The following is a 24,780-nucleotide window of genomic DNA, read 5'->3' on the forward strand; positions in this document are numbered from 1 at the left end:
GTTCAAGCCCCAGTACCAGCACATACAAAAAAAAACTGGGGGGGGGGGGAGGAGAGCTACAGAGAAGAGCAAGTGGGGGAGCAGGGACTGAGAGGGTATGGAGGCAGGAGGGTATGAGCGAAGTACCTTGCAATGAAGCCCAGTGCACAATAAAACACGTAAACAAATAAAACGTCTCCACACCGCCCGTCTCTTGGTCTCCACACCCCATCTTGCAGTCAATCCTTCGGGGCCTCTGGTCACCTCAGCTCACCCCCAACCTATGCACTTCTTTGGGGCCTCCTCCGCACTCTTCTTCCCCCCAGAGGTGCATGTGGAACATGTGTGTGTGCATGCACACACGTGTGCATGCCCGCCCGGTTGCTGTCCTGCCACTTCACCGCTCAGAGAAGCCCTGGCCTACAGCCACCAGCTGCCCCCATGCCAGCCTCTTCTGTGTGCCCAGGGTTTTTCTGCCACGAAGGTTGGGCTGGGCTGCGCTGCGCAGGCCTCGGCTCCCCATGGAGTCGTGTGCTCGTGCGCTGGACAGGTATGCGGACTAGACGCACGGTGGGGCAGCCTGGCTGGCGGAGCAAGACCCAGCCTGCACCCTGCAGACCCCTGGGAAGGAAGTGGCCAGGAAGCCTGTCCCCGCCCCCCCCCCCGAATATCAGGTGGAGGGCTCCCCACATAGGAGAGGGAGGACCAAGTCTTCTGAGTCACCCAGCACGGCCACCCCCATCCCAGGGCTGGGTCTGTCGTGGGACTACAAAGACCTGGGGACAAATTACAATCATTAAGGGAATTTAAGAGGCTGGGGGAGGGGCTGCAGAGGGCAGGACCGAACCCCCAGGACCAGGACCAGTCTGGAGCCGACTGGACCTCTCCCCTTTTCCTCCATGCTCCCACCCCTGTGTGAGTCTCCATCTCTTCCTCTCCCCCCCCCACGCCCTCCCTCCCTCCTTCCCAGCACTTTCCTCTGAACCCGTACCCCTCCCCAGATTTCACTCACCCACCACCCAATCCACCCATCCAGCGCCCCACCCACCTGCCTCACCTGGGGTCATCTTTCCCGGCTGCCCAGATTTTGGCATCTTTCACCAGGGCGGGTCTCAGCTTTGGTGGCTGTTTCTTTGGCTAGAGAGGGGAGGAAGGGGGGAGATGAAGGGGGGGATAGAAGAGAAGGAGGGAAGGGTAGAGGGAGGGAGGGAGGAAAGGGGGAGGAAGGGTGGGAGAAAAGGAGAGGGAGGGAGGGTAGAGGGAAGGGGAGAGAAAGGGAGGGATGGAGGGAGGGAGGCAGGGGGAGGGAGAGAAGGAGGAGAGCAGGGAGTTCTGGAATGGAAACCAAGCAATAAAAAAAAAGGCAGCAGGGTGGTGGGGGCAGGGCATCCACCTGACCAGGGATAAAAGGCTTTGCTGGCGTGGCTGGGGAGACACCACCCCACCTCCTCCCACACCAGAGGGACCTGAGTGAGCATCGTTGTCCGTGTCCTCACCGGAGGGCCTCCAACCCCACCGCTCATCCATCCTCCAGTCTGTCTTGCCTCCACATCTCCAGGGGCCTCTTGCAGATTCCCTCTTTCCCATCTTCTACCTGCATCTGCCAGAATGTTCCTTCTGCTGGCAGCCCTCCACATCTTGGCTGGAGGTAAGAGAGCAGGGAAGCTTCGGGAAGAGCTGGAGCACAGGTTCTGGAGTGGATGCTGGAGAAAACCTGGTCCAGAAAGCCCAGGGCCCAGGTTTTGGGGGGGGGGGTGGAGGCAGTCCTCACTGGGATGTCGTAGGAAATGGTGGAGTTCCAGAAAAAGGCAGTTGGAGGAGGTGAGTAAGGAATGGGGGGGGCCCACAGGGGTTCTCAAGTGAGTCCTGTCAAGATGGTGGACCTAGGACTCTGCTTGGTCACCGTGGGGGCAGAAATGATGTGGCAAAGGTGGTTGTTGGGGCGTAGGGGGAGGGGGATCGTGGGGTGGGTCCTGGGAGCACCATTTCTCCAGGGAAATGTCACTGAGGGAAGGGTCCAGAACATCCTGGTGCCCCCAGGCCTATGGCTCTCCTGGCAGAGTCCCATGAGGTCCTGAGTTCAATCCCCAGTCTTCCCCCACAAAAAATAAAAGCCTCCCTGGCTGGGAGCACAGAGGCGTGGGTGGTGGGGGGAGGGGGGACGCAAGGGGATGCTGGACATCCTACAGGGCTGGGGTTGGAGAAGATGGGGTCACCTGCTTGGCCTGTCCACTCGCAGCCCGGGCGCAGAGCCCGGTGGATGACGATCACAGAATCATCGGCGGCTATGAGTGCAACAAGAACTCGCAGCCGTGGCAGGCGGCGCTGCTGGCCGGCCCGGGGCGGCGCTTCCTGTGTGGAGGGTCCCTGCTCTCCGACAAGTGGGTCCTCACTGCTGCCCACTGCGCTCGCCCGTGAGTGACCCTCCCTCCACACCCATGCCCGGTGTGCTTTAGAGTCTGCAGCCATGTGTCTGGTTTGCGGGGGGGGGGGGGGGGGGGTGGGGTGGGAAGGTCTACAGAAGAGCCTAGGAGGAAAGGCAAAGCTCATGAGATAGAATCCAGCTAAGATTCCTGAACCCAGATAAGCTTTTCTTTTCTTTGATTTGCTTTGCTTTTCTGAAAGAAATCCACTCCACAGCCCGTGGGCCAGTGCGTTCCAGATTTGTTCCACATTCAGGGCACAGGATCTTGAGCATTACCTAGAACCCAGAACCCAGTTCAGAACAATTCTACCCCTCAATCTAGAACCCATCTTTCAGCTGTAAGGATATTGAGTCAGAACCTAGAACTCCTTCCTGATCTAAGTAAGGCTGAACTTGTAGTTGAACCGACAGCTCCTCTTTGAGCATCTCAGCACTCTGAGTGCTGCCTAGAATTTCTATCCCAGGATAGAGGCCATAATCTACAGACTCTCAAGAACTCAGAGCTCTTCCCAGCTTCTGCACCCCAGCCTTGACAGACTCTGCCCAGTAGAGTCACCTGTCTCCAGATTAATGCCACTATGTAAGGTTCAATCTAGAACACTCAGGGAACCTCTAGAGTAACATAAAGTCAGAACAAAATCCAGCTTTTAGTTCCTCTGATCCAGGACATCATCTAGAGCTCTATCAAGGTTTACAGATTCATCTTAAAGTCTGGGGTTCAGACCAAAGTTGAGAATCAACAGCCCCCACGGAAACCTATCATTTACTCCAAAACAGGTCTCAACTAGAACCAAGAGTTCACACTACATCATATGCAAGAACATAATCTAGAAAAAAGCTTACTCCAGAGCTTGATCTCAGCACCTAGATCATGTAGAATCTGCTAGCTTGGGTTGTGATCCATTGCTGGTTATGGAATTCTCAGCCTGTTCTGGAAGCCTTCACCAAAATCCAAAACCCAAACTGAAGTTACACACTGAGGCCGGTCAGAAGAGAATTCTTAGCCCATCCCTACAACCAGAAGCTCACATCAGAGTCTAGAAGTGATGCCGAGGTCCGGATTCGCTCTAGAATCTAGACTCAAACACGTGACAAGGTCTAGAACTCAGAACCCACCCAGGCTAGAACCAGCCCGGGGCCTGTGCTAGCATATGGGTTCTGAGGGAGAGCTTAGAGCTAGAACTTAGGGGATCAGTTAGAACCCAAAGAATAGGCATCTTCACACCCCCAAGAATGAAGCCAAGAACACAAAGCCTTCTACAGGGGCCAGGAACTCAAGTGCAATGGGAAAGGGGAGTAGCCTCAGGTGAGGCTGAGTGAGGCCTGGCTGGGCTCGGCCAGGTGAGGCCAGGACAGGCTAGGTGCAGAGGCCATCTCCTGCCAGGGAGGGGAACCGGTGGGGGGGGGGGCTCTGGGTGGGCTCTAAGCCGTGTTCCTCTCGGGGTCCCGGGCCAGGATCCTTCACGTGGCCCTGGGCAAGCACAACCTGAGGCGGTGGGAGGCCACGCAGCAGATCCGGCGCGTGGTTCGCCAGGTGCCGCACCCCCAGTACAACCCCCGCACCCACGACAACGACCTCATGCTGCTGCAGCTGCAGCGGGCCGTGCCGCTGGGGAGAGCCGTGCGGCCCATTGCGCTGGCCTCCGCCTGCGCCAGCCCCGGGACGCCCTGCCGGGTGTCGGGCTGGGGGACCACCTCCAGCCCCATCGGTAAGGAGTGGCATCCCTGGGGGTGGGGGGACAGACATGGGGACCTTCTTAATATGGCAGGAGATGGGTTCTGGAACCTGGGTCTGAGGGAGGAATTTGGGGCTTGGACCCCTGAGTCTGAGGGAGGAGACTGGGGCCTGGACTCCTGGGTCTGAGGGAGGAGGCTGGGGTCTGGACCCCTGGGTCTGAGGGAGGAGGTTGGGGTCTGGACCCCTGGGTCTGAGGGAGGAGGCTAGGGCCTGGACTCCTGGGTCTGAGGGAGGAGGCTGGGGCCTGGACCCCTGGGTCTGAGGGAGGAAGCTGGGATCTGGACCCTGGGTCTGAGGGAGGAGGCTGGGGTCTGGTCCCTGGGTCTGAGGGAGGAGGCTGGGCCTGGGCTGGGTCCCAGTGTGGGGTATGCCCCAGTCCTGACCCCGTGTGTCCCCACAGCCAATTTCCCCCCAACCCTGCGCTGTGCGGACATCAGTGTCTTTCCGGAGCAGACCTGCCGCCAGGCCTATTCTGGAGCTATCACGCCCAACATGGTGTGCGCTGGCGTCCCCCAGGGAGGGAAGGACTCTTGCCAGGTGAGGCGGGTTCTGGAGCGGTGGGAGGCCCTGTCTGGGGATGGGCACCAAAGCCCTCAGGAGCCGAGGTCCAGTGGAAAAGCAAGGAGCAGGACCCCCCAGCTGGGCCCAACCCTGGGTTGGGTCCTGGAAGAGCCAGGACCAGCACAGGACAGTCATGGTGGTGGGGTGGGGGACACCAGCGTGGGGCCCGAGGTGGGGCACAAACACCAATGGGGGTCCAGTGAAGAGAAGCTGTGCCTCTCTGGGACTGGGGAGGGAGGTGGAGTCTCACTCAGCTTCCCTCCCTCGGCCTCAGCCTGACTCTGCCTTTGCCCCCCCCCATCAGGGTGACTCCGGGGGACCCCTGGTGTGCGGCGGACAGCTCCAGGGCCTCGTGTCCTGGGGGATGGAGCGCTGCGCCATGCGTGGCTACCCTGGGGTCTATACCAACCTGTGCAAGCACATTGGCTGGATCCAGACCACCCTTCGAGGCCCTTGAGGCCTCCTCCCCGCCCCCCCCAAAGTGACTGCGTGTCAGCTGCCCCTCTGTGTCCTCAGACCCAGGAGTCCAGGCCCAGCCTCCTCTCTCAGACTGGGAACCTCCAGCTCCGTGATCCCAGCCTCCACTTCTGGCCCCACCAAAGCTGGGAGCGGTGGTTTAGGTTTTTCCCTCTGCACTTCAAACATCACCATCGTTCTATAATTCATCTCTATCATTCTATAATTCATCCCTATCATTCTATCAAGGCCCCCCTCCAGGCTCTGAAGCAGTCACACAAATGCTCCAAAGAAGACAATTTACAAAACCCTCAGTGTGTCTCAAATCAAAATAAAAGATACCAAAAAGGGAGTCATCTCATGTTTCACTCATCTCTTGGTTCGGTTTGCTAAGGGCACATCCACAGTGGCGCGTATGTCCCAACAGGTGGCTCAGTGGGGTGAGGCTGAGCTGCTCCCCTGGCTCTGTTCTGCCACCAGCCGCACAGCTCAGAGATTTAGGGACAAAGCCAAGCCCAGGGCCCAGGGCAGGACTCTCCTTTCTTGAGCTTCCTGCTTCTAGACAAGAACGATTGGACACAGGCTGCCCTGACCTTGTCAGGCCTCAGGAAAGTGTGACTTAATCACACTTGAGTTCAAATTCCAACAAAGCCATTCTCTCAGCCAGGCACTGGTGACCCACGCCTATAATCCTAGCTACTCAGGAGGCTGAGATCTTTAGATTGAGTTACAAAGGCAGCCTGGGCTGGGCAGTTTGAGAATTGTACCTCCAATAGCCACTAAAAACCTGGAAGTGGAGCTGCAGCTCAAATGGAAAAGCACCAGCATTGAAGGAAAAAAAGCTCAGGGACAGCGCCCAGGCTCTGAGTTCAAAGTCTCAGAACTGGCACGTGCATGCACACAGACACACAAGTTGGATGTGTGATGTGTGCAAAGGAATTCAAGGGAGACCAAAGTTTTAGTCCAGTAATGAAAAGATGGTGTGATCCCCTACTAGAGTGAACCAGGGTCTGGAGACAGTTATGTGGATAACATAAGAGCTGTGGAGTTTAATTTTGAACATGGAGATATAGACTGGGCAGCTGTAGGTGAAGCCAAAAGTCCAAGAGCAAGGTTCGGCTGGCAGAGACGTTAAATTGGGGGGGGGGTTGGCGGCAAGAGGATGGCAGGTAACGCTGGAAGACGAGATGAGATCACACCAATCCAAGCACGGAGCCATGGAGACACCAGGAAGAATAGGAGAGGCTGGTGCCCTGCCCAGAGGAGGAGCAGCTAGTGAGTGAGTTCAAGTACTGGCACATACACAAAGCTCGCTCTGTTATGGAGATACGGGGAAATCACAGCATGTATGGGTATTCATGAGACTGGTTTAAAAAACAAAACAAAACAGAAAACTGATACTGGCAGTTGAGCACCACGGCTCGTGCCTGTAACCCCAATGATTCTGGAGGTTGAGATATGAGGATCTCAGTTCAAATCCGGCTCAGCTAGGAAAGTCCCACCAATGTACCACCAAAAGGCTGGAAATGGAACGGTAGCTCAAGTGGAAGAGCGCTAAGCCTTGAGAGGAAGAGGAAAAACTCCAGGACAGTGCCCAGGCCCTGAGTTCAAGCCCTGGCACTCTCTCTCTCTCTCTCTCTCTCTCTCTCTCTCTCTCTCTCTCTCTCTCTCTCTCTCTCTCTCTCTCTCTCTCTCACACACACACACACACGCACACACACAACTTGCTACTTGTAAGACAGGTAACTGTGAGCTAGAACAGCGCCCTCAAGAGGCTGTGAGTGGGTGGGACAGAGAGCACAGGACCAGGAGTGGGAATGGGAGTGGGCGAGGCCGACCATCTAACCCCTGCTACCCTGATGGTGCCATGCGTGGATGAGAAGTTGGGGACCAGAACCCTAAGGAATGCCAACCCCACTCTAGGAAAGAATCTATCCATCTCTTCAAGAACCGTGTCTCCCTGGATGTCCCGCTGTCCAGGACTCGTGTATCTGTGTGCTGGGCTCCCTGCCGTCCACCCTGTCCATCCCTCTCGGTGTCTTCTTCCCTCCCTTTGCGCGTGCGTGCAGGGGAGTGTGTGGGGGGGGAGCTCCTCCTCCAGGCCTGGGTGGGGAGCTTGACTTTCTCCACCCAACCGGCAATTCCAACCAGAACTTCCAGTTTCTGCTTGACAAAGAATCCCATGTTGAAGCCAAGCTAGGGTGAGGCTTCTTCTGGGAACCTTGGCTGGCCTCCATCTTTGCCTTTGTTTCTTTACTCAGTGGACTGGGGGGGGGGGTGCTCAGTCCTCACTGGGGCATCTCCTACTCTCCTTCAGAAGATAATAATAGCTCATTTAATGAAACGTGTGTGCTGTGCCCTTGACCTATGGGGAAACTGTGGTACGGGGCAGCCATCCCCCTGGGATCTCACATCCTCCGTGTCCACAGGCTGAGCCACCGGGAACCCCATCTCTTTTTCTGATCCTAGTCCACCTTTCTCTGGGCCTGCCCTGCACAGGGGAGAGAGAGGCGGGGACCTGTGAGAGATGGTGTCTGGATCCAGGCCAGCCCCGGTGTGACTTCCAGCTGTGGGCTCCTGTTGTCTTGATAATCAGGTGAGGGGGTGGAGGCGCCCAGCCCTCGGTGGGTCCGTGACCTCAACAGACACCCAGCATCCTCACCTCCACGCTGACCTGGCGCTCACCCCTCAGCAAATGCCAAAACCAGCCACCTCCATGCCGGGGCCTCCGGACTCTCCCCAGACCAGAAGGCTTTTCTGGAAGCATCGGAGCCAGGGCCACAAGAGGGCACAGGTACCCCAAACTGCCCACGCAAGCCCGTCACCTCGAGTCACCCGGCAGCCTCCCTTTTCACCCCACCTGAACCCAGCTCTGCTCAGCAGGAATGAACTGGGCGCCCACTCAGAATCCGGCCCTGGAAGGTGGAGGGAGCCGAGGGAGGCGACTCCCAGGAACCTTTCTGTCACCTTCACATGGGACCCCCACAGTCGTGCCAGCCCCCAGCCCCCACCCCACGCCCACCCCATCAACCCTCAAAGCCTCAGAATGCTGACCACAAATCCTCTTCCAATGCTGGGGGGGGGGCGGCGAGGGCAAAGGGGTAATGTGCCTGTCCTGGGCTTGAACTCAGGGACTTGGCTTTGAGTCATGATCATTGGATCTCAGCCTCCTGAGTTAGCTGGTACTGCAGGTGTGAGCCACCAGCGCCTGCCTCAGATCCCATATTAAACAGAATTCCTTTTCCCGTTGAAAGACTTTGAAATAGATTGTCTTCAGGGAAAAGAAAAGAAAAGAAAAAAAAGAAAATAGTAGAACAGCTCTTCAGATTTTGCGGCATGTTTCATTGTCATGGAGCAACGGGACCACTTTAAAGGGTGGATGGCTGATAGCACTACAAATTATTCTTATCCAAAGCCAGGAAAATGAATTTTGTCAGGTGGAAATACAATTAACTGCCGCTGACACCCACACAGCGCCGTGTGGAATAAAGCACTTTTACACCTGTGTGTGCTTCTCCATCAGATCTTACTGGCGCTATGGCACTTAGTAATAAGTCAAGAGAAACAGCATCCTTCCCCCTCTCCCCCAGACAACAGTCTTGCTGTGTGGCCCAGGCTGGCCTCGAATTCTGGATCCTTCTACCTCTACCACCCAAGTGCTGGGCTTTGTGTGTACCACCATGCTTGACAAAAAGCTAACATCTCCCCCCCCCCCATTTTTTTTTTTTTTAGCACACATGAATAGCACAAAGGAGCTTTCATTGTGACAATTCCAGAGATGCACATGATATAATTTGAACAAAGTGTTGCACAAGTTCACCTCCTCTAAGATAGTCTATAAATCCCCTTCCGTGCCCGGCTGATGAACTGTGACAGCTTCGTTTGGTAGATGTCCGGAGACTCGTAGGTAGTTCCACTCTTTGTTTCAAAAGTCTCTCTGAGCACTAGGTTTGGAGATCATTCTAAACTCCCAGAATACGGAGAGACACTAGGGTGCACGCGATCCCCAGCCCATTGCCTGAACCCCACTGCCTGGACCCTGTAGCGTCTCATTGATGACACCAACTGCCAGGTGTCTCTTTCCAGCCTTGGCTTCTTTCCAAATTCTGACCCCACCTCTGTCCTCCTAATCCCTAACCCTGCCCCTCCACCCCCTGGGCTTAATGTATGGGCCCCGCCCGGCCTCAGTTCCAGAAGACGCCCACGATCCCCAACCACCACCTCTTCCTCCTTCCTCGCCCCCCCCAGCCCCCAGAACCCGCTCCCTCCCCACCTTCCTTCCTGGACTCCTTCACCCTGAGGATCTGCCCCTAAAGGCATACTGACCCCACATTGCTCCCCGGGCTGGATCGGGGTGTCAGGGCAGCTCCGGCACCTGCACCTGTCTGTCCAGCCTCCCGTGCCTCGTGCCCAGCCGCTGGCTCCTGTCCTTGGGAGAGGGGGTGATGGAACACAGTTGGCATCTCTAAATTTCGGGTGAGAAGGGGCTGGCTGGAGGTGATGAGTGGGGATGGGGCGCGGGGCTGGTGAGGTGTGTGGAAGAGGACCTCAAGTGTTAGGTTCTGGGATGGAGATGCAGGTGCAGCGCTAGATGGGGGGCTGGGGTCCCCACTCCGGGGCAGGAAGGGGGCTCCCCCTTGGCCCTGGGCCTGCGGGAAGTTCACAGTGGGTTCACCCCGTGTGGGCGGGCCCAGGCCCGGGTCCCAGCCTGTCCTCCGGGGCCCCGCCCCCCGCTGGGGACCAGCCCAGACTGGGGGTGCTGGGAGCCGTCGGGGGGGTGGAGAGGGGGAGCCAGCACCGGGAAACTGATGCAGGGGGAGGGAGTGCAGGGGTTAAAAGCCATGGGCCAGGGCTGAAGTTCAAAGCAGCTGGCGCTGAGCTCTCCTGGGGCCCTCACTCAGGTAGGGCTGTGGGGGGTGGGGTGGGGAGGGGGGAGAGGAGGGGGGGGACATGGCAGGTCGCGGAGGATAGCTAGGCCTGTGAGGTGGCAGAATGCGGGGGACATAGGCGCAGGTGCGAGGAGGTTGTCAGAGAAAAGACCCTCAGGACAGGGTGGGGTGGGCACCCCCCAGGGGGGCTATGGTTAGGAGAGGAGGGGGAGGTGCGGGGCAAGGGCACAGGTGGCCCCAGTGCATGGCCCCCTTCCCCACCATGGCTGCAGGTGGGGGATGGGCGGGTTGCAGGAATGAATGAAGTTCAAGGGTAGAAGCTCAAGTGCAGAGAGCTTCAGATGCAGGGTGGGGGAGAGATGCGGGGCCCGGGGGACCCCCCCTCACTGCACCCCTCAACCTCTCCCCAGGCCCCGCACATCCCAGAGTCACCATGTGGTCCCTGGCCGCCATCATGGCCTGCCTGACCCTGGCGCTGTCAGGGGGTGAGTATGGGGGTGCAGCCTGGCCCAGGCAGCTGGGGACAGGGGAGGGAGTGTGGGGCCCTAGCCCCGCCCTTCCCACCCCCACACCGTGGCCTGACCCTGCCTGACCTGCTTGCCAGCTAGGGTGGCCCCAATGCTCCCCCCACTTCCTCCACCTCTGACCTCCAGGGTAAGCCAGCTCTCAGGGGTCCCCAGGGCAGCATGCCAAGTCCCAGGGCGCCCCCCACACACAGCCAGGAAGTCAGGGGTTCAAATGCCGCCGACAGTTGTTGAGCCAGTCACAGGGTTTGCACGTGGGTGGTTTCTTCTGTGAGATGGGATCCTCTCACGCTCTCACCCAAGCCTAGGAAAAAGGGGGAGGAGGGAGCAGGAAGAAGACCTAATCTGTCCCATTCTCCATTCTCAGTTCCTTCCAGAACCTCCTAGTTTATTCTAGACTGAGTCCTTGGGGTTACTCCACCCAAAATTTGCCCTCCAAAGAGGCCTTGCTTCATATCTGAAACACCCTTCCCTGACTTTGCAGGCAAAGCCTCTGGCAGCTCCGTGGAGGCTCGCATCATTCATTCTCTCCCTCCCTCCCTCATTCCTTCATTCTGTAAGCAGCTATCAAACCACTGGGCTTCGTCCGGCAGCTACCTCGACCCCACAGAGCTACACCATCATGGCTGCCTTCAGCACCCACAGCCTAGCTGGCAGGGATGCAGACATTATTCAAGCAATTACTCCAATAATTAGCTAATAATTAATTGGGGAGGTGAGGTGAAGGTTTGAGGAAGGGGGAGGGCGGGGCTAGAGATAGTACACAGGGTCCCGCAGGACCTCCCGAAGGCTTTGATCCACAGGCAGACCTGGAGGAGGAGGGTCAGAGTGCCACCCCCCAACCCCCCCCCCCCAGCAGAGCCTGGCTCTGGGTGCTGTCCTTGGCCCGAGGCGGGGCAGCTGCACTCCCAGGATTTCCTCCCTCCCTCTCCTGCTGCTGCACCCTGGCCCTTGAGCCCACATGCTGTGTCTTGTAGAATCCTAAACAGCCCAGTGAGGTAGGTGCTTTATAATTACACCCATTTCATGCCTGGATTCCTGAGACTTGGAGACAGAAGGACACTGAGAGGCCTGAGTCAGGATCCTAATCCAAGTCGCCCGCCCTAACCATCTTGTCCCAGGCTCGAAGCCCCTGAAGCCATCTTCGTGGCTCCTGGCCCTAATGAGTTTTCTTAAAGTTGGCTCAAAGACAGGCGTGGTAGTACACACCTGTAATCCCAGCCGCTTTAGAGGAGGAAGCAGGAAGATGGGGAGGATGGGGAGTTCCAGGCCAGCCAGGCAAAGTTAGTAAACCAGATTATAAACAAATTACAAATAAAAGGGTAGGTAGGATTATAGGGGTGAGCCACCAATGCCTGCTTCTTTTTTTTTTTCCAACTGAAACAAAAGAGCATTAAGAAGTAATATTTATATCATTGTTCTGAACAGAGTTCACTCTCTAGCCTCAAAACAAATAGAAGGCAAATAAAATAATAACAATAAATCCTTGTTTGGCTGGACCATCTGAAACTACAGATATTTTGCTCTTTTTTGGACTCTTTTTTGTTGGTGGTGGTGATGGGACTTGAACTCAGGGCCTGGGCACTGTCCCTCGGCTCTTCAGCTCAAGGCTAGTACTCTACCACTTGAGCCACAGCATGACTTCTGGCTTTTTCTGTGTATGTGGTACTGAGGAATCGAACCCAGGGCTTCATGCATGCTAGGCAAGCACTCAACCACTGAGCCACATTCTCACCCCTTCTTAACAATTTCAGGTGTTTTGCTCCTGAGTTTTTTTTTTTTTAATGTCTGTTTTCTCCTGATTTTAAAAGTGAGACACCTGGCTCACAGTGGCTCACGCCTGTAGTACTAGCTACTCAGGAGGCTGAGATCTGAGAATCAGATCCTTAACTCTAAGGCAGGTGAGGTCCCATCCCAGAGCAGGAAACTGATCAGGGGGCGCAGGGGCTCCCAGCCTAGCTGATAATTAGTATGAAGTTTCCACGTGTGCTGCGGGATTGGCACTCAGGATGTCTCTGGGCCCTGTGCTGACACAGCACCCCCTGCCCCCTGTCCCTCAGCCCCTCCTCCCCCATCCATTGTCCCTCAGCACCTGCTATCTGCACTTCCTCACCCAAGGGATCAACCAACTGCCAATGGTAAATATTTCGGGGGGGTGGAAAACATTGCGCCAGTAGTCAGCATGCCTGGGCCTTTGCTCCCTTGGCATCCGTCCCTCAGCACTGCGGTGGTAACTGTTTACAAAGCAGTTGCATTTTACGAGGCTTCATAAATCATCAGGAGTGGCTTGGAGCTGGAAGGGAGGATGTGTGGAGGTTTATGGAGTGCCTGGAGCGCCCCTGCACTCAGGGCCTGGGGTGGCTGGCATCTCCCACGTAGGTCCACAGACATGGAGGGACATCCGTACTCCTCAGCTGGGGAAACTGAGGTGGGTAACTTGTACAAGTTGGTGTGATTTAAAAAAACAAACAGCATGTTCATGACTAGACTCTATGCTGTGCTGCCCACAGCTGCACCTCCATTACCAGATGCAGGCCCTGGCACAGCCATAGTTCACTTACAGAGGTCCCAGTGTGTGCTGGGCCCAGTACTGAGCCTAAAGGATGGAGCTCTAGTTAGTGAAGGTGCCTCTTGTTGGGGAAGCTGATCGTCAAAATGGAGAGAAAGGAAAGAAGGGAGGGAGGGAGGGAGGGAGGGAGGGAGGGAGGGAGAGAAGACTGGTTGGAGGACTGCAAACATATACGCATTTAGGATGTTGACATCATCATCACTCGGGATCTGGCCCAAGATGGTGCTGGGAGCTAGGGAGAAGTGGATCGTCAGGATATCAAGTCAATGGGACTTGTCAGTTATGAATGATAAAGGAAAGAGGGAAAGTAGAGGTGACTCCCAGGTTAGGGACTGAGCACTGTGGTGAGAAAGATCAGAAGGGACAGCCTGGGTTGAGAAGACTCTAGATGGATAAGAAGTTTAAGAGGAGTTCAAGTAGACAACATGAGTCTCCAGCTAGTTCAGCCACAGTATTTCCCCTGTGGGGTACTTAAGGTCATGGAGGCACCCAGTAAATAAGTGTTGAAGGAATGAATGGATGGATGGGTAGGTGGATGAATAGGTGGATTGGGGGTGGGTAGGGGATGGTGGATGCGTGGTAAGTGGGTGGATGGGTGATGGATAGATAATGTTGATGGATGGATGGATAAAGGATGACGGGTGATGGATGGACGATGAAGATGTGTGGATGGATGGATGGATAAAGGATGACGGGTGATGGATGAATGAATATCATGCATGGATGGATTCGGGGATAGAAAATGAATAATGGGTAGATGATGAGTGGAAGGATAGATGGATGAGTGGATGGAGGGATGATGGGTGGATGAATGGATGGATGCATGGTGGACAATAGATAAAAGATGACGAATGGATGCAGGATGGATGGAGGATGACAGATGGAAAGAGGGATGATACATGGATGATAGGTAGATGGAGGGTGGATGGATATGGATGAATGATGATGGATGCATGGATGGATTCAGGGATGGAAAATGGATGGGTGATGAGTGGATGGAGGGATGGATGGTTGGCATGGACGGACGATGGATGAATGAATGGTGATGGATGCAGGCTTGCATGGATGATGAGTGGAGAGATGGAGGATGGATGGAGGAGGGTGTTATGCAGAGATGCAGGGACAGATGGATGGATGGATGGCGCCCAGGTAGTAACAAAGGTTAGTCTGGCTTCCACCTCCTGAAATCGGAGATGGCACAATGGTTAAGATGGAGAGAAAGCTGAGCCCCCACTTCCCAGAATCATCCTCATCTCAATGCCCATCCGACAGACTGGCTCTTCCACAGGAAAATGAGTTGTTGGTCCTGACCTATGTCCACTGGATAGAACATGGCAGCTCCCAGGGGCCAAATGAGCCCTGGACCCAGAGCCGCACTCCCCCTCCTCCCCCAGCCACGGGCCCTCACCACCTTCCCACCTTGGCCCTCAGTTCTCGGTTCTCTTCTTCCCAGGCATTTCCCGGGACTACCCCAAGATCCTCAATGGCACCAATGGCACCAGCGGCTTTCTCCCGGGTGGCTACACCTGTCTGCCCCACTCGCAGCCCTGGCAGGCCGCCCTGCTGGTGCGAGGCCGGCTGCTCTGTGGTGGGGTCCTGGTGCACGCGCGATGGGTCCTCACTGCAGCGCACTGTCGGAAGGAGTATGTGGGGGATGAGGGAGCAGGGCCGTGGGGCGGGGCTGAGGAGCCAGGGGCGGGGCCTGGATGGGAGGCGGGGCTAAGGAGGGACCTGGGGCGGGGCCTGGGCCGTGGGGAGGGGCTGATGATGACCTGGGCCATAGGGGCGGGGCTTCGGAGGGACTTGGAGCAGACATGGGCCTTGGAGGCGGTGCTGAGAGAGTGGGGGCGGGGCCTGGGCAGTGGGGCGGGGCTGGTGGGCGGGGGCTGGGCCGTGGGGGCGGGGCTGAGGAGGGACCTGAGGCACAGCAAGATTTAAGGGGAGGCTGGGGGCACGCCTGGGTGGGATTGTGGTGGTGGAGGAGGAGGCAGCTGGGATGGGGAGAAGGCCGGGTGGACGGGACTTGCACGTACTCTGCCTGATCGCCCTGTCTTCTGGCCGTCCCCACAGGGGGTACACCGTCCACCTGGGCAAGCACGCACTGGGGCGCACGGAGAGGGGCGAGCAGGTGAGGGAGGTGGTCCGTTCCATCCCCCACCCTGAGTACCAGGTCAGCCCCACCCACCTGAACCATGACCATGACATCATGCTACTGGAGCTCCGGGACCCCGTCCAGCTCACCGGCCAGGTCCGCGTCCTGCCGCTGTCCCGGGACCCCTGCCTGCCTGTCGGTACCTGCTGCCGGGTGTCTGGCTGGGGCACCACCACCAGCCCCCAGGGTAAGCCCAGAGGATGGCAAGAGTGGCTGGGGAAATTGAGGCAGTGGTGGGAGGGAGGAGCTCCTCATAGACAAAGAGGTGAAAACACATAACTGTATACATTTATCTAAAATATAATAGTATATAATAACAAAAACCCCTTGTACAAATACTTAAAGATAATTTTAAAAGTATATATGAAAAGGAGTAGCAATAAGTAGACATTATACTAAATAATAAGCAACATTGTATGCTATATATATATTGACAAATGATAGATGTGTGATTTAAATTTGTATTTATTTGTAAACATTTTATTGTAACTTTTTTGGGGGGGCGGTTGTGGGGCCTGAACTCTAGGCCTGGGCGCTGTCCCTCAGCTCTTCAGCTCAAGGCAAGTGCTCTACCATTTGAGCCACAGCGCCACTTCTGGCTTTTTTCTTTTTGCTTATGTGTTGCTGAGGAATCGAACCTAGGGCCTCAGGCATGCAAGGCAAGCACTCTACCACTGAGCCACCTTCCCAGCCCTTACTGTAACTTTATATATTCCTACTTACGTGTAAATGAACCATCATGATCTTATCTATAATACATAAAACATATAGGATATATTAGGATATAGTACATGTAAATCCTTTAGGAATATAAAATATAAATATGTAATTTAATATACATGATATATCAATATATTGATAGGAATATACTTGATGTTGTATGAGAATTGTATCAAGTAAATATGTGGATATTTTGTTGTATTTGTGCTGGTCCTGAACTCAAGGACTGGGCTCTGTCCCTGAGCTTTTTCACTCAAGGCTAGCGCTCTACCACTTGAGACACAGCAGCTTTTGTTGTTGTTGTTCTGGTGGTGGTGGTTTATTGGAGATTAGGGTCTCACAGGCTTGTCTGCCCTGGATGGCTTTGAACTGCCATCTTCAGATTTCAGCCTCCGGAGTAGCTAGAATTACAGTGGTAAGCCCAGCACCCGGCCGCTAAATGTGTTATATAAGTTATGAATTTAAATATAACTCAGGTTATAATATGTATTTGCAAATAGTACCGTGTATTTCATCAGTTATCTATTAAATGTATTTACAATCCAGAAGTACACATATTGACACATACTGTCTATTTACACATCTCACTTATAGCATACACATTTATAAATACACACATTGCATGCATTATGTATATTTACATATTCTAGCTGTACATTATAATTGGTAATGCTTAGAGTGTAAATATGGATAAATGATTATACACCATGATAGGGTTACATATGAATAATTGACTGCGCCATGTCTAGATCTCTAGAATCCATGATAACAGCAGGCCCCACCAGGCCAACTCTTGCCCCTCACTCTGCTGGACTCTTTCCAGTTTCTTCCTCTCCCCCCCCATCACCCCTTCCCCTCTTCCCACCTCCAATTCTCTGTCTCCCCATGTCCTCCCCTCCCCCCTCCATCTTCTCGCCCTTCCCCATCCCCCCCCCATCCATCTGTTCCCAACTCTCCTCACAAACTCAGGGCTCAGCCTCCTCCCCACTGGCTCCCTGAGACCCTCTCTCTGCTCCCCAGTGAGTTACCCCAAAACCCTGCAGTGTGCCAACATCGAGCTGCGCTCTGATGAGGAGTGTCGCCAGGTGTACCCAGGGAAGATCACGGCCAACATGCTGTGCGCTGGCACCAAGGAGGGCGGCAAGGACTCTTGTGAGGTGAGGCCTGAGGGGGCGGGCAGGGCTGGAGGGAGCCCATCTGCCTCCAGCCCAGGGAGGGGGCACTGCAGACACAATTCCCCTGCCACTTTGGACTGAAAGTCTGCTCCAATATCTGGCTGCTATGGTTTAGAATGGGCAGTGCTGAGCTTCAAGGGACAGAAACCCAACTCACACCAGCTTAATCCATCAGCAAAAAGCTTGCTTTTGTCCCTGGATGTCCCAAGGTATGGGGCTTCAGGCACAGGTGGATCCTGGTGTGCATAAAACCCCTTTCTCTGTCTGTGACTCCATGTGTCTGTGTGTCCCCACTTCTATCCCCCATCTCCCCATCTGGCCTAATAAGGATTCTCTCTCTCTCTCTCTCTCTCTCTCTCTCTCTCTCTCTCTCTCTCTCTCTCTCTCTCTCTCTCTCTCTCTCTCTCTCTCTCTCTCTCTCTCTCTCTCTCTCTCTCTCTCTCTCTCCCCACCTCTCAACCCCAGGGTGACTCCGGAGGCCCACTGGTCTGCAACCACACCCTCCACGGCATTATTTCCTGGGGAGACTTCCCATGCGGGCAGCCCAACCGACCCGGCGTCTACACCCGAGTCTCCAAATATGTGGACTGGATCCTCAGGACGATACAAAAACACCAGCCCCAGAAGCAGAGATGGACAAAGGGCCCACAGTGAAGGCGGGCTGGTTTGCTGCCCACCCCTTCTGCCATGCCACCTCCCTGTCCGATCACCCCTTCTCTGTCCCTTCTCTCCAGGGTGCCTCAGTAGAAACTGAGGCGACATGCAGTCTGCCCCATTTCGTGTCTCAAGAGCACCCCATTGTCGGCCTGCTAGAGCATCCCAACCCAGACAACACCCCAGGCCCCCTCTGCACCATCACAACCACCATAAAGCCAGATACACACCCGCTTGTTCCATCCTGGCAACTTCCCTTCATTGAAGCCGGGCACAGCTGGCTCACGCCTGTCATCTTAGCTACTCAGGAGGTGGGAGATCTGAGGATTGAAGTCAGCTGGGGCAGAAAAATCCATGAGACTCTCACATCCAATTAACCAGTAAAATAAAAACAAGCCAGAAATGGATCTGTGGCTCAAGGAGCACTAGAATTGAGAGAGAGGGAGAGAGAGAGAGAGAGAGAGAAAGAGAGAGAGAGAGAGCTCAGGGACAGTGTGCAGGCCCTGAGTTCAAGCCCTAGTACAAAGGGAAAAAAAAGGAAGGAAGGGAGAAAGGAAAGAAGGAAGGAAGGAAGGAAGGAAGGAAGGAAGGAAGGAAGGAAGGAAGGAAGGAAGGAAGAAGAGAGAGAAGGGGAATTCCTCACAGTGACTCTGGCTCCTCAGAATCTTAGAAGCCCCAGTGCACCAGACATCCCCTCCCCAATCTCCAATGCCAGCCCACCAATACCCCCTCTCAATCCCCATACTCCCTAACCATCACTGGTGCTCTGACCTCTACTGTGATGGCCCCAAAGGGCCTCCGTTCTGGACTCTGCTGCCCACCACGTCCCCGTCCTCTGTGTCGTGTATCGTTCCTGTGACCCGCCTTGCTCAATGTGTCCTCCTCTAATCTCTGCCCAGATCCCAAAACGGAGTGGTGAGGTGCTTATCCCAGTGTCTGCTTAATGCAAATCCCTACTTTGAACAAGTCATAAAACTTGGAGCATCTTTGTTTATTTTTTTTGTTTTGTTTTTGTCGAAGATGGGGGTCTCACTATGTAGTCCAGGCTGGTCTTGAACTCACATCCACCCTCTAAGTTTGTAGGAATATAGACTAATAAACAAATGCATGGCACTGTGGAGGAACAAACACCATGTGTTTGCACACGTGATTTCTACTGGCATCAGTGAGTTGTACCCAGGTTTTGTCCCCACATGACACACATGCATGCAAACTACCATGTACCCAGCCACATTCACCACCACCACCAACCCCCGCCAGCCCTTCCACTTCCCACAGCTTCATTGCTCCATTTCCACATTTATACATAAGATCTGTCCTCCCCACTTTAAAAAAAAATTATTTTGCTAGTGCTGGAGCTTGAACTCAGGGCTTGGGCACTGTCCCTGAGTGCCTTTTGCTCAAGGCTAGTGCTTTACCACTTGAGCCACAGCTCCACTTCTGGTTTTCTGTGGCTAATTGGAGATAGGAGCCTCATGGACTTTCCTGCACTGGCTGACTTTAAACTGCAATCCTCAGATCCCAGCTTCCCATGTAGCTAGGATTACAGGCGTGAGCCACTGTCGCCTGGTTAAGAACTGCCCTTTAAATAGCTAATCATCAGGCTGGGAGTGTGGCTTGGTAGTAGAGTGCTTGACTAGCATGCATGAAGCTCTGGGTTTGATTCCTCAGTACCACATACACAGAAAAAGCCAGAAGTGGTGCTGTGGCTCAAGTAGTAGAGTGCTAGCCTTGAGCAAAAGAAATTCAGGGACAGTGCCCAGGCTCTGAGTTCAAGCCCCAGGACTGAGGAAAAAACAAATAAAAAAATCTAATCATCCAGCTAAGATCTGCCCTTTAAATAGTTAATCATCTAAGCCAAATTTTCTCCAATTAAAAAAACTACAATAATAAGTGCAATTAAGAAGAACACAGTAATCAAGATAACAGCAGAGATACAGGATAACCAAGACAAAGGATTACTTTAATAACTGGACAAGATACACAGTGATACACAATACTGGAAGATACATAATGATGCACAATATCCAGAGACACACAGTATTGGAATGGAATAAGGACAAAGAGACAGAGACCAGGTCACTAGCTAACCCAACTTTTCTCCACCTGAGGATCAAGAACTAAATATACCAATGAACTTTTGTTGTTGTTGTTGTTGGTTCGTGGGACCTGAACTCTAGGCCTGGGCACTGTCCCTCAGTCTTCAGCTCAAGGCTAGCGCTCTATCACTTGAGCCACAGTGCCACTTCCAGCTTTTTCTGCATGTGGTGCTGAGGAATCAAACCCAGGGCCTCATGCATGCAAGGCAAGCACTTTGCCACTGAGCCCCAGTGAATATTTTTGAAAACTCCTAGCTACTCAAGAGGCTGAGATCTGAAGATCGTTGGTCAAAGCCAGCCCAAGCAGGAAAATCTGTGACACTCTTATCTCCAATTAACCACTAGAAAAACTGGAAATGGAGTGCTAATATAAGTGCTAGTGGTAGAATGCCAGCTTTGAGCCAAAAAGCTGGGGGACATCACCCAGACCATGAGTTCAAGCCCCATGACTGACTGCCCTCCCAAAAAATTAATACCCTGGCAAGTAATTCAAGTCTGTGATCCCAGCTACCCTCCTGTAGCCCTAACTACTCAGGAGGCAGAGATCAGGAGGATCAAAGTTCAGGCCAGCCCAGACCAAAAAAAAAAAAAAAAATAGCAAAACCTCATCTGAACAAAAAAATCAGTGTGCTCCCAGCTATGCAGGTAGATTGGGGTCCAAGGCTGGGCCTAGGCAATAGACCAAACCTGCCCTGAGAAATAACCAAGCAAAGAGGAGCAGAGGCGTGGCTTGTGAGCAAGACCAGCCAGGGAAGCGCAGAGTGAAAACCCCAGTACTACCTACCTAGATAAATAAACAATGGATAAATAAATACGTGTGCTTGTTTGCTTCCTTTTATTGTTTATTCACAGTAAGAGGTCTCACTGTGAAGTGCGGGCTGTCTGGAATTCACAATCCACCTACTTTCCGCCTCCTGAATGACTTGGGACCACAGGCGTGCAGGACCCTGCCTGTCTTGATAACCTTTGTCAAACAGGACACATCCCAAGGTCTACGGGCCAGGCAGTGTTGTGAGTTTACAGGTGGAAAGCCCTGGAAACACCTTGGGCAGAGCAAATACTTCATAAGAGGTGGCTACCATTGTCATGATTACCAAGGTAGTTGCTCTTATTACAGACATAATTGGTATGATGCGGTGTCTCCCATGTTCTGAAGCCAGAGCCATCTGCTTTGAGTGACAGCTGGGGATTTCAGAGCCAAAGCAGCCACCCAGAGCTTCCCGTGGAACAGAAAATAATGGCATAGCTGAGCTGGAGAGTCTTAAGTACTCACAACACTAATTCAGGAAAGCCAGCCAGGCTGGGCCTCTGGCCTCCCTCCTCCCTCGCCTGGGATGTGGAAGCCACCTGCGCTCCTGGCCCAGGGGAGTTTCAATGAGGACAGGAGTGTGTGGGGGGAGGAATGCATTCCACAGCAGGCTGAAGGCTCCGATCCCAAGGACTGGGAAAGGGGCTTTGTCAAAGAGTAGCTGGCATTTATTTCCTGGCCTTGGTCCAGCTGGGTTTGGCCCTGGGAAGACCTTGCAGTTTACTCTTCCAGAGCCCCACTGGGTGGGGAGGGGAGTAACTAATGTCACTGCCACAAGGGAAGTTCATGGGTGACTTTACCTCATCCAGGCTGGAGGGGATATGTACCCCTGAGATTTTACTTCTTCAGCCTGGAAGGTCTTTAACAGGTACTTTGCCCTGATTTTCTTTTTCTTTTTCTTTTTCTTTTTCTTTTTCTTTTTCTTTTTCTTTTTCTCTTTCTCTTTCTCTTTCTCTCTTCCTTCCTTCCTTTCTTTTTTCTTTCTTTCTTTCTTTCTTTCTTTTTCTTTCCTTCCTTCCTTTCTTCTTTCTTTTTTTTTTTATTTTTGTTCCATCATGGGGCTTGAACTCTGTTCCTGGGTGCTTGTCCCTGAGCAATTCAGCTCAAGGAGAGCTCTCTAGCACTTGAGCCATGGCACCACCTCTAGTTTTCTGGTAGTTAATTGGAGATAAGAGTCTCTCGGACTTTCCTGCCCAGGCTGGCTTTGAACTGTGATCCTCAGATCTCAGCCTCCTGAGTAGCAAGGATTACAGGTGTGAGGCACTGGCGCCCAGCTAAGCACTGACTTCTGTCTGGGGCTACAATCAATTAAAAGCAGGAGGAAAGTCTGGCACCTCAGGTAAGGTGGTGCATGCCTGTCATCCCGGCACTCCAAAAGCAGAGACAGGAGGATCCCAGCTTCCAGACCTATGTGAAGACCATTTGTTTTTGTTCTGTTTTTTTTGTAAAGGGGGTTGGTAAATAAAAATAAAATTTTTAAAAAAGAATTCCTGGGATGGGCGCCGGTAGCTCACACCTATAATCTTAGCTACTCAGGAGCCTGAGATATGAGGATCGTGATTCAAAGCCAGCTGGGGCAGGGAAATCCATAACTTTTACTTCCAATTAACCCCCCAAAACACAGGAGTGGTGCTGGGCTCAAAGTGGTAGAGTGCTAGCCTTGAGCCAAATAATAAAGCTCAGGAACAGCACCCAAGTCCTAAATTCAAATCCCACAACTGACAAATTTTTTAAAAATTTAAAAAATTAAAAAGAATTCCTATTACCCAGCGACATGCCCTGCAGGAATCAGACCGTTTGCTTTTGCACAGGAGCCTTACACACAGCCCTGGAGTTGAAAACACACTAGTCTTGTTCACCCATGCCAGCCCTGCCAAAGCCTACCAATGAGTTGACCTACCTTACAACGGAGCTCAGGCAATAACCAATCAGTTGTAGGCATTCTCTGCAAACTTCAATTCCTATTTTGTATAAGGGAACTTACACCAACCAATCAGGAGTGGACACTCTCCACAGCTTTCAATCCTTTATTTGCATACAACAACCTAGATGGGAATTCTTGGTGGGAATGTATCCTAAGTAAACTATTAAGCAATACTGGTTTAAAATTAAAAAAAAAAAAAACCACAATGTTGATAAAGCCTTGCTTGTGTTTCTCTGGGTCTAGTCTTTCTACCATAACTGGGCCCAACAACCGGCTCTGGTAAACACACTGTGATGTTTGCCCAATGGCGAAATCAGCTGAGAACATATTTCTTAGATCCATTCCCACGGTGAAGTGATACATGGCTATATTTGATGTGCCAAAGCTCTACGCTTTGGGTGTTGTATCATGAACCCTCACAACTGCTTCTTTCTCCTGAAGCACAGAAGTGACATCATACTATTGACATACAGACACTGAAGACATAGGTATGATGTCATACTGATGACATCATACAGATAGTGAGCACCTTTGTCCAAAGGAATTCATCTGACCATTCCTCCAGGATATGCACATCCTCGTGAAGCAGCTTATACACACAGTCACAATTTCTGAAAATTGTTTGTTTAGAATGAAGAGCCCGCATGTGTTTCTAACGCATTTATAAGATTATCTCTTTGTTGCTTTGTATGTCCCTCCCCCACAGTATAACCCCTGCTTTCACTATATTTGATGTCAGTATAACTTGTGGAGGAGATGGGGAAAAACCAGTTGTTTAAGGATACAGGTGGACCTGTTGCAACAGTGAGAAGTACAAGTTGTCATGTCCAAAACGAGCTTTACAACGTCAGTGCGGGGGGGGGGGGGGAAGAGGGGGGAAGGAGAAGGATTGGGATTGGGGGGAAGGGGGGAGGCTGGGAAGGGATGTGAAGGGTAAACAAAGGAGGAGGCTGCAATGCTTGGTAAGAAATGTACGCATTATCCTGCCCATGTAATTGTAACTCCTCTGTACAGTATGTTCACAAATAAAATAAAATAAAATTTAAAAAAAAAGAAGGAAGAGCCCTCCATCTTTGACTCTGTCAACAAACAAACAAAAAACCCAGCTACTGTGACTCTTAGCAGCCCCCAAATTAAAACACACCCAAGCCAGGCAGTGGTGGCCCAAGTCTTTTACTAACTTGAGAGACAGAAATTGGGAGTATCACATCCCTGGACAAAAAAAATTGATGACAGACATGATGCCTGGTTGGGGGGGAGCCCTGAGCACCTCCCACCTGAAGGAACAGGTGTCACCCCAAGGTGCATGCAGTCATTCGGGGAGAACTCGCAGGGTGAGAACCAGGCTTAGTCTAGGAATCCGGGAACTCCCTGGCTTTACACACACTGCCTTGGGAACAAAACCCTATTGTGAAGGAGCTAGGAAGGAGAGGCCGAAAGAGGAGGAAGGAAGCTGGAAGCGAGGCTCTTCTTGGAAAGGAAGGAAGGAGTAACAGAAAAGGTAGAATTGATCCACATACATTATATACATATGTGGAAATGTCACAATAAAACTTTCTGCACAATTAATTACAATAATTTAAAAAGGGAGGAAGGAGGAAAGGAAGGAGGGAGGGAGAGAAGGAAAGAGGGAGGGAGGGAAGGAAGAAGGGAGGGAGGGAAGGAACATCCAGGCATTAAAAGGTGACGATGAGGAGAGAGGGTTGACTAGCATGGAAAACACAAAAATCTCTGGACACCCAAGTAAGATCTATCTTGAGTTTTATGAGGAACCTCCGTACTGACTGTCATAGAGGCTGCAGGAATTTCCATTCCTACCAACAGTGTATGGGTTCCTTAAACTGAAATAAAATAATGATCATGAGGATGAGGAGATATGATGGTAAAGGGAAACCTGTTTGAGGAGAAACAGCAGGCTGGGGAGGAGGGGGTGAGGTGATTGTAAGTTTTATGTGTGTAAAAAAAACAAAACAAAACAATGAAGCCAGGCACTGGTGTCTCATGCCTGTAGTCCTAGCAACTCAGGAGGCTGAGATCTAAGGACTGCTGTCCAAGTGGGCCCAAGCAGGGAAGTCTATGAGACTTTTATCTCCAATTAGCCACCAAA

At 52.9% G+C, this 24,780-nt stretch overlaps 2 protein-coding genes across 3 annotated transcripts; both read left to right on the top strand.

Annotated features, from left to right (window-relative positions):
• Positions 1–1,469: 1,469 nt before the first annotated feature.
• On the top strand, positions 1,470–5,199 carry Klk14 (kallikrein related peptidase 14). Its single transcript, XM_070000449.1, has 5 exons — positions 1,470–1,627; positions 2,219–2,393; positions 3,860–4,113; positions 4,543–4,679; positions 5,008–5,199. Exons 1-5 carry the CDS (start codon positions 1,588–1,590, stop codon positions 5,158–5,160), a joined length of 759 nt encoding a protein of 252 aa, XP_069856550.1. The 5' UTR covers positions 1,470–1,587; the 3' UTR covers positions 5,161–5,199.
• A 5,282-nt stretch (positions 5,200–10,481) lies between these two features.
• On the top strand, positions 10,482–18,955 carry Klk13 (kallikrein related peptidase 13). 2 transcript variants are annotated; one of them, XM_070000450.1, is made up of 5 exons: positions 10,482–10,533; positions 14,595–14,784; positions 15,212–15,480; positions 17,034–17,170; positions 17,654–18,955. In XM_070000450.1, exons 1-5 carry the CDS (start codon positions 10,482–10,484, stop codon positions 17,840–17,842), a joined length of 837 nt encoding a protein of 278 aa, XP_069856551.1. In that variant the 3' UTR covers positions 17,843–18,955. The 2 variants fall into 2 exon arrangements, with proteins under 2 accessions (XP_069856551.1, XP_069856552.1); XM_070000451.1 differs by having other exon boundaries at positions 15,212–15,261.
• Positions 18,956–24,780: the final 5,825 nt, after the last annotated feature.

The sequence above is a fragment of the Dipodomys merriami genome, unplaced genomic scaffold (assembly GCF_024711535.1).
Source record: "Dipodomys merriami isolate MVZ:Mamm:240054 unplaced genomic scaffold, mDipMer1.0.p SCAF_57, whole genome shotgun sequence".
Taxonomy (NCBI): domain Eukaryota; kingdom Metazoa; phylum Chordata; class Mammalia; order Rodentia; family Heteromyidae; genus Dipodomys; species Dipodomys merriami.

Bases quoted from the DNA above. Each gene is read 5' to 3' on its own strand.
- Klk14 (XM_070000449.1), top strand. From the start codon at position 1,588: ATGTTCCTTCTGCTGGCAGCCCTCCACATCTTGGCTGGAG. The intron at 4,114-4,542 runs GTAAGGAGTGGC...GTGTCCCCACAG, and splicing joins GACCACCTCCAGCCCCATCG to CCAATTTCCCCCCAACCCTG. The intron at 4,680-5,007 runs GTGAGGCGGGTT...CCCCCCCATCAG, and splicing joins GAGGGAAGGACTCTTGCCAG to GGTGACTCCGGGGGACCCCT.
- Klk13 (XM_070000450.1), top strand. From the start codon at position 10,482: ATGTGGTCCCTGGCCGCCATCATGGCCTGCCTGACCCTGGCGCTGTCA. The intron at 14,785-15,211 runs GTATGTGGGGGA...CCGTCCCCACAG, and splicing joins GCAGCGCACTGTCGGAAGGA to GGGGTACACCGTCCACCTGG. The intron at 15,481-17,033 runs GTAAGCCCAGAG...TCTGCTCCCCAG, and splicing joins CACCACCACCAGCCCCCAGG to TGAGTTACCCCAAAACCCTG.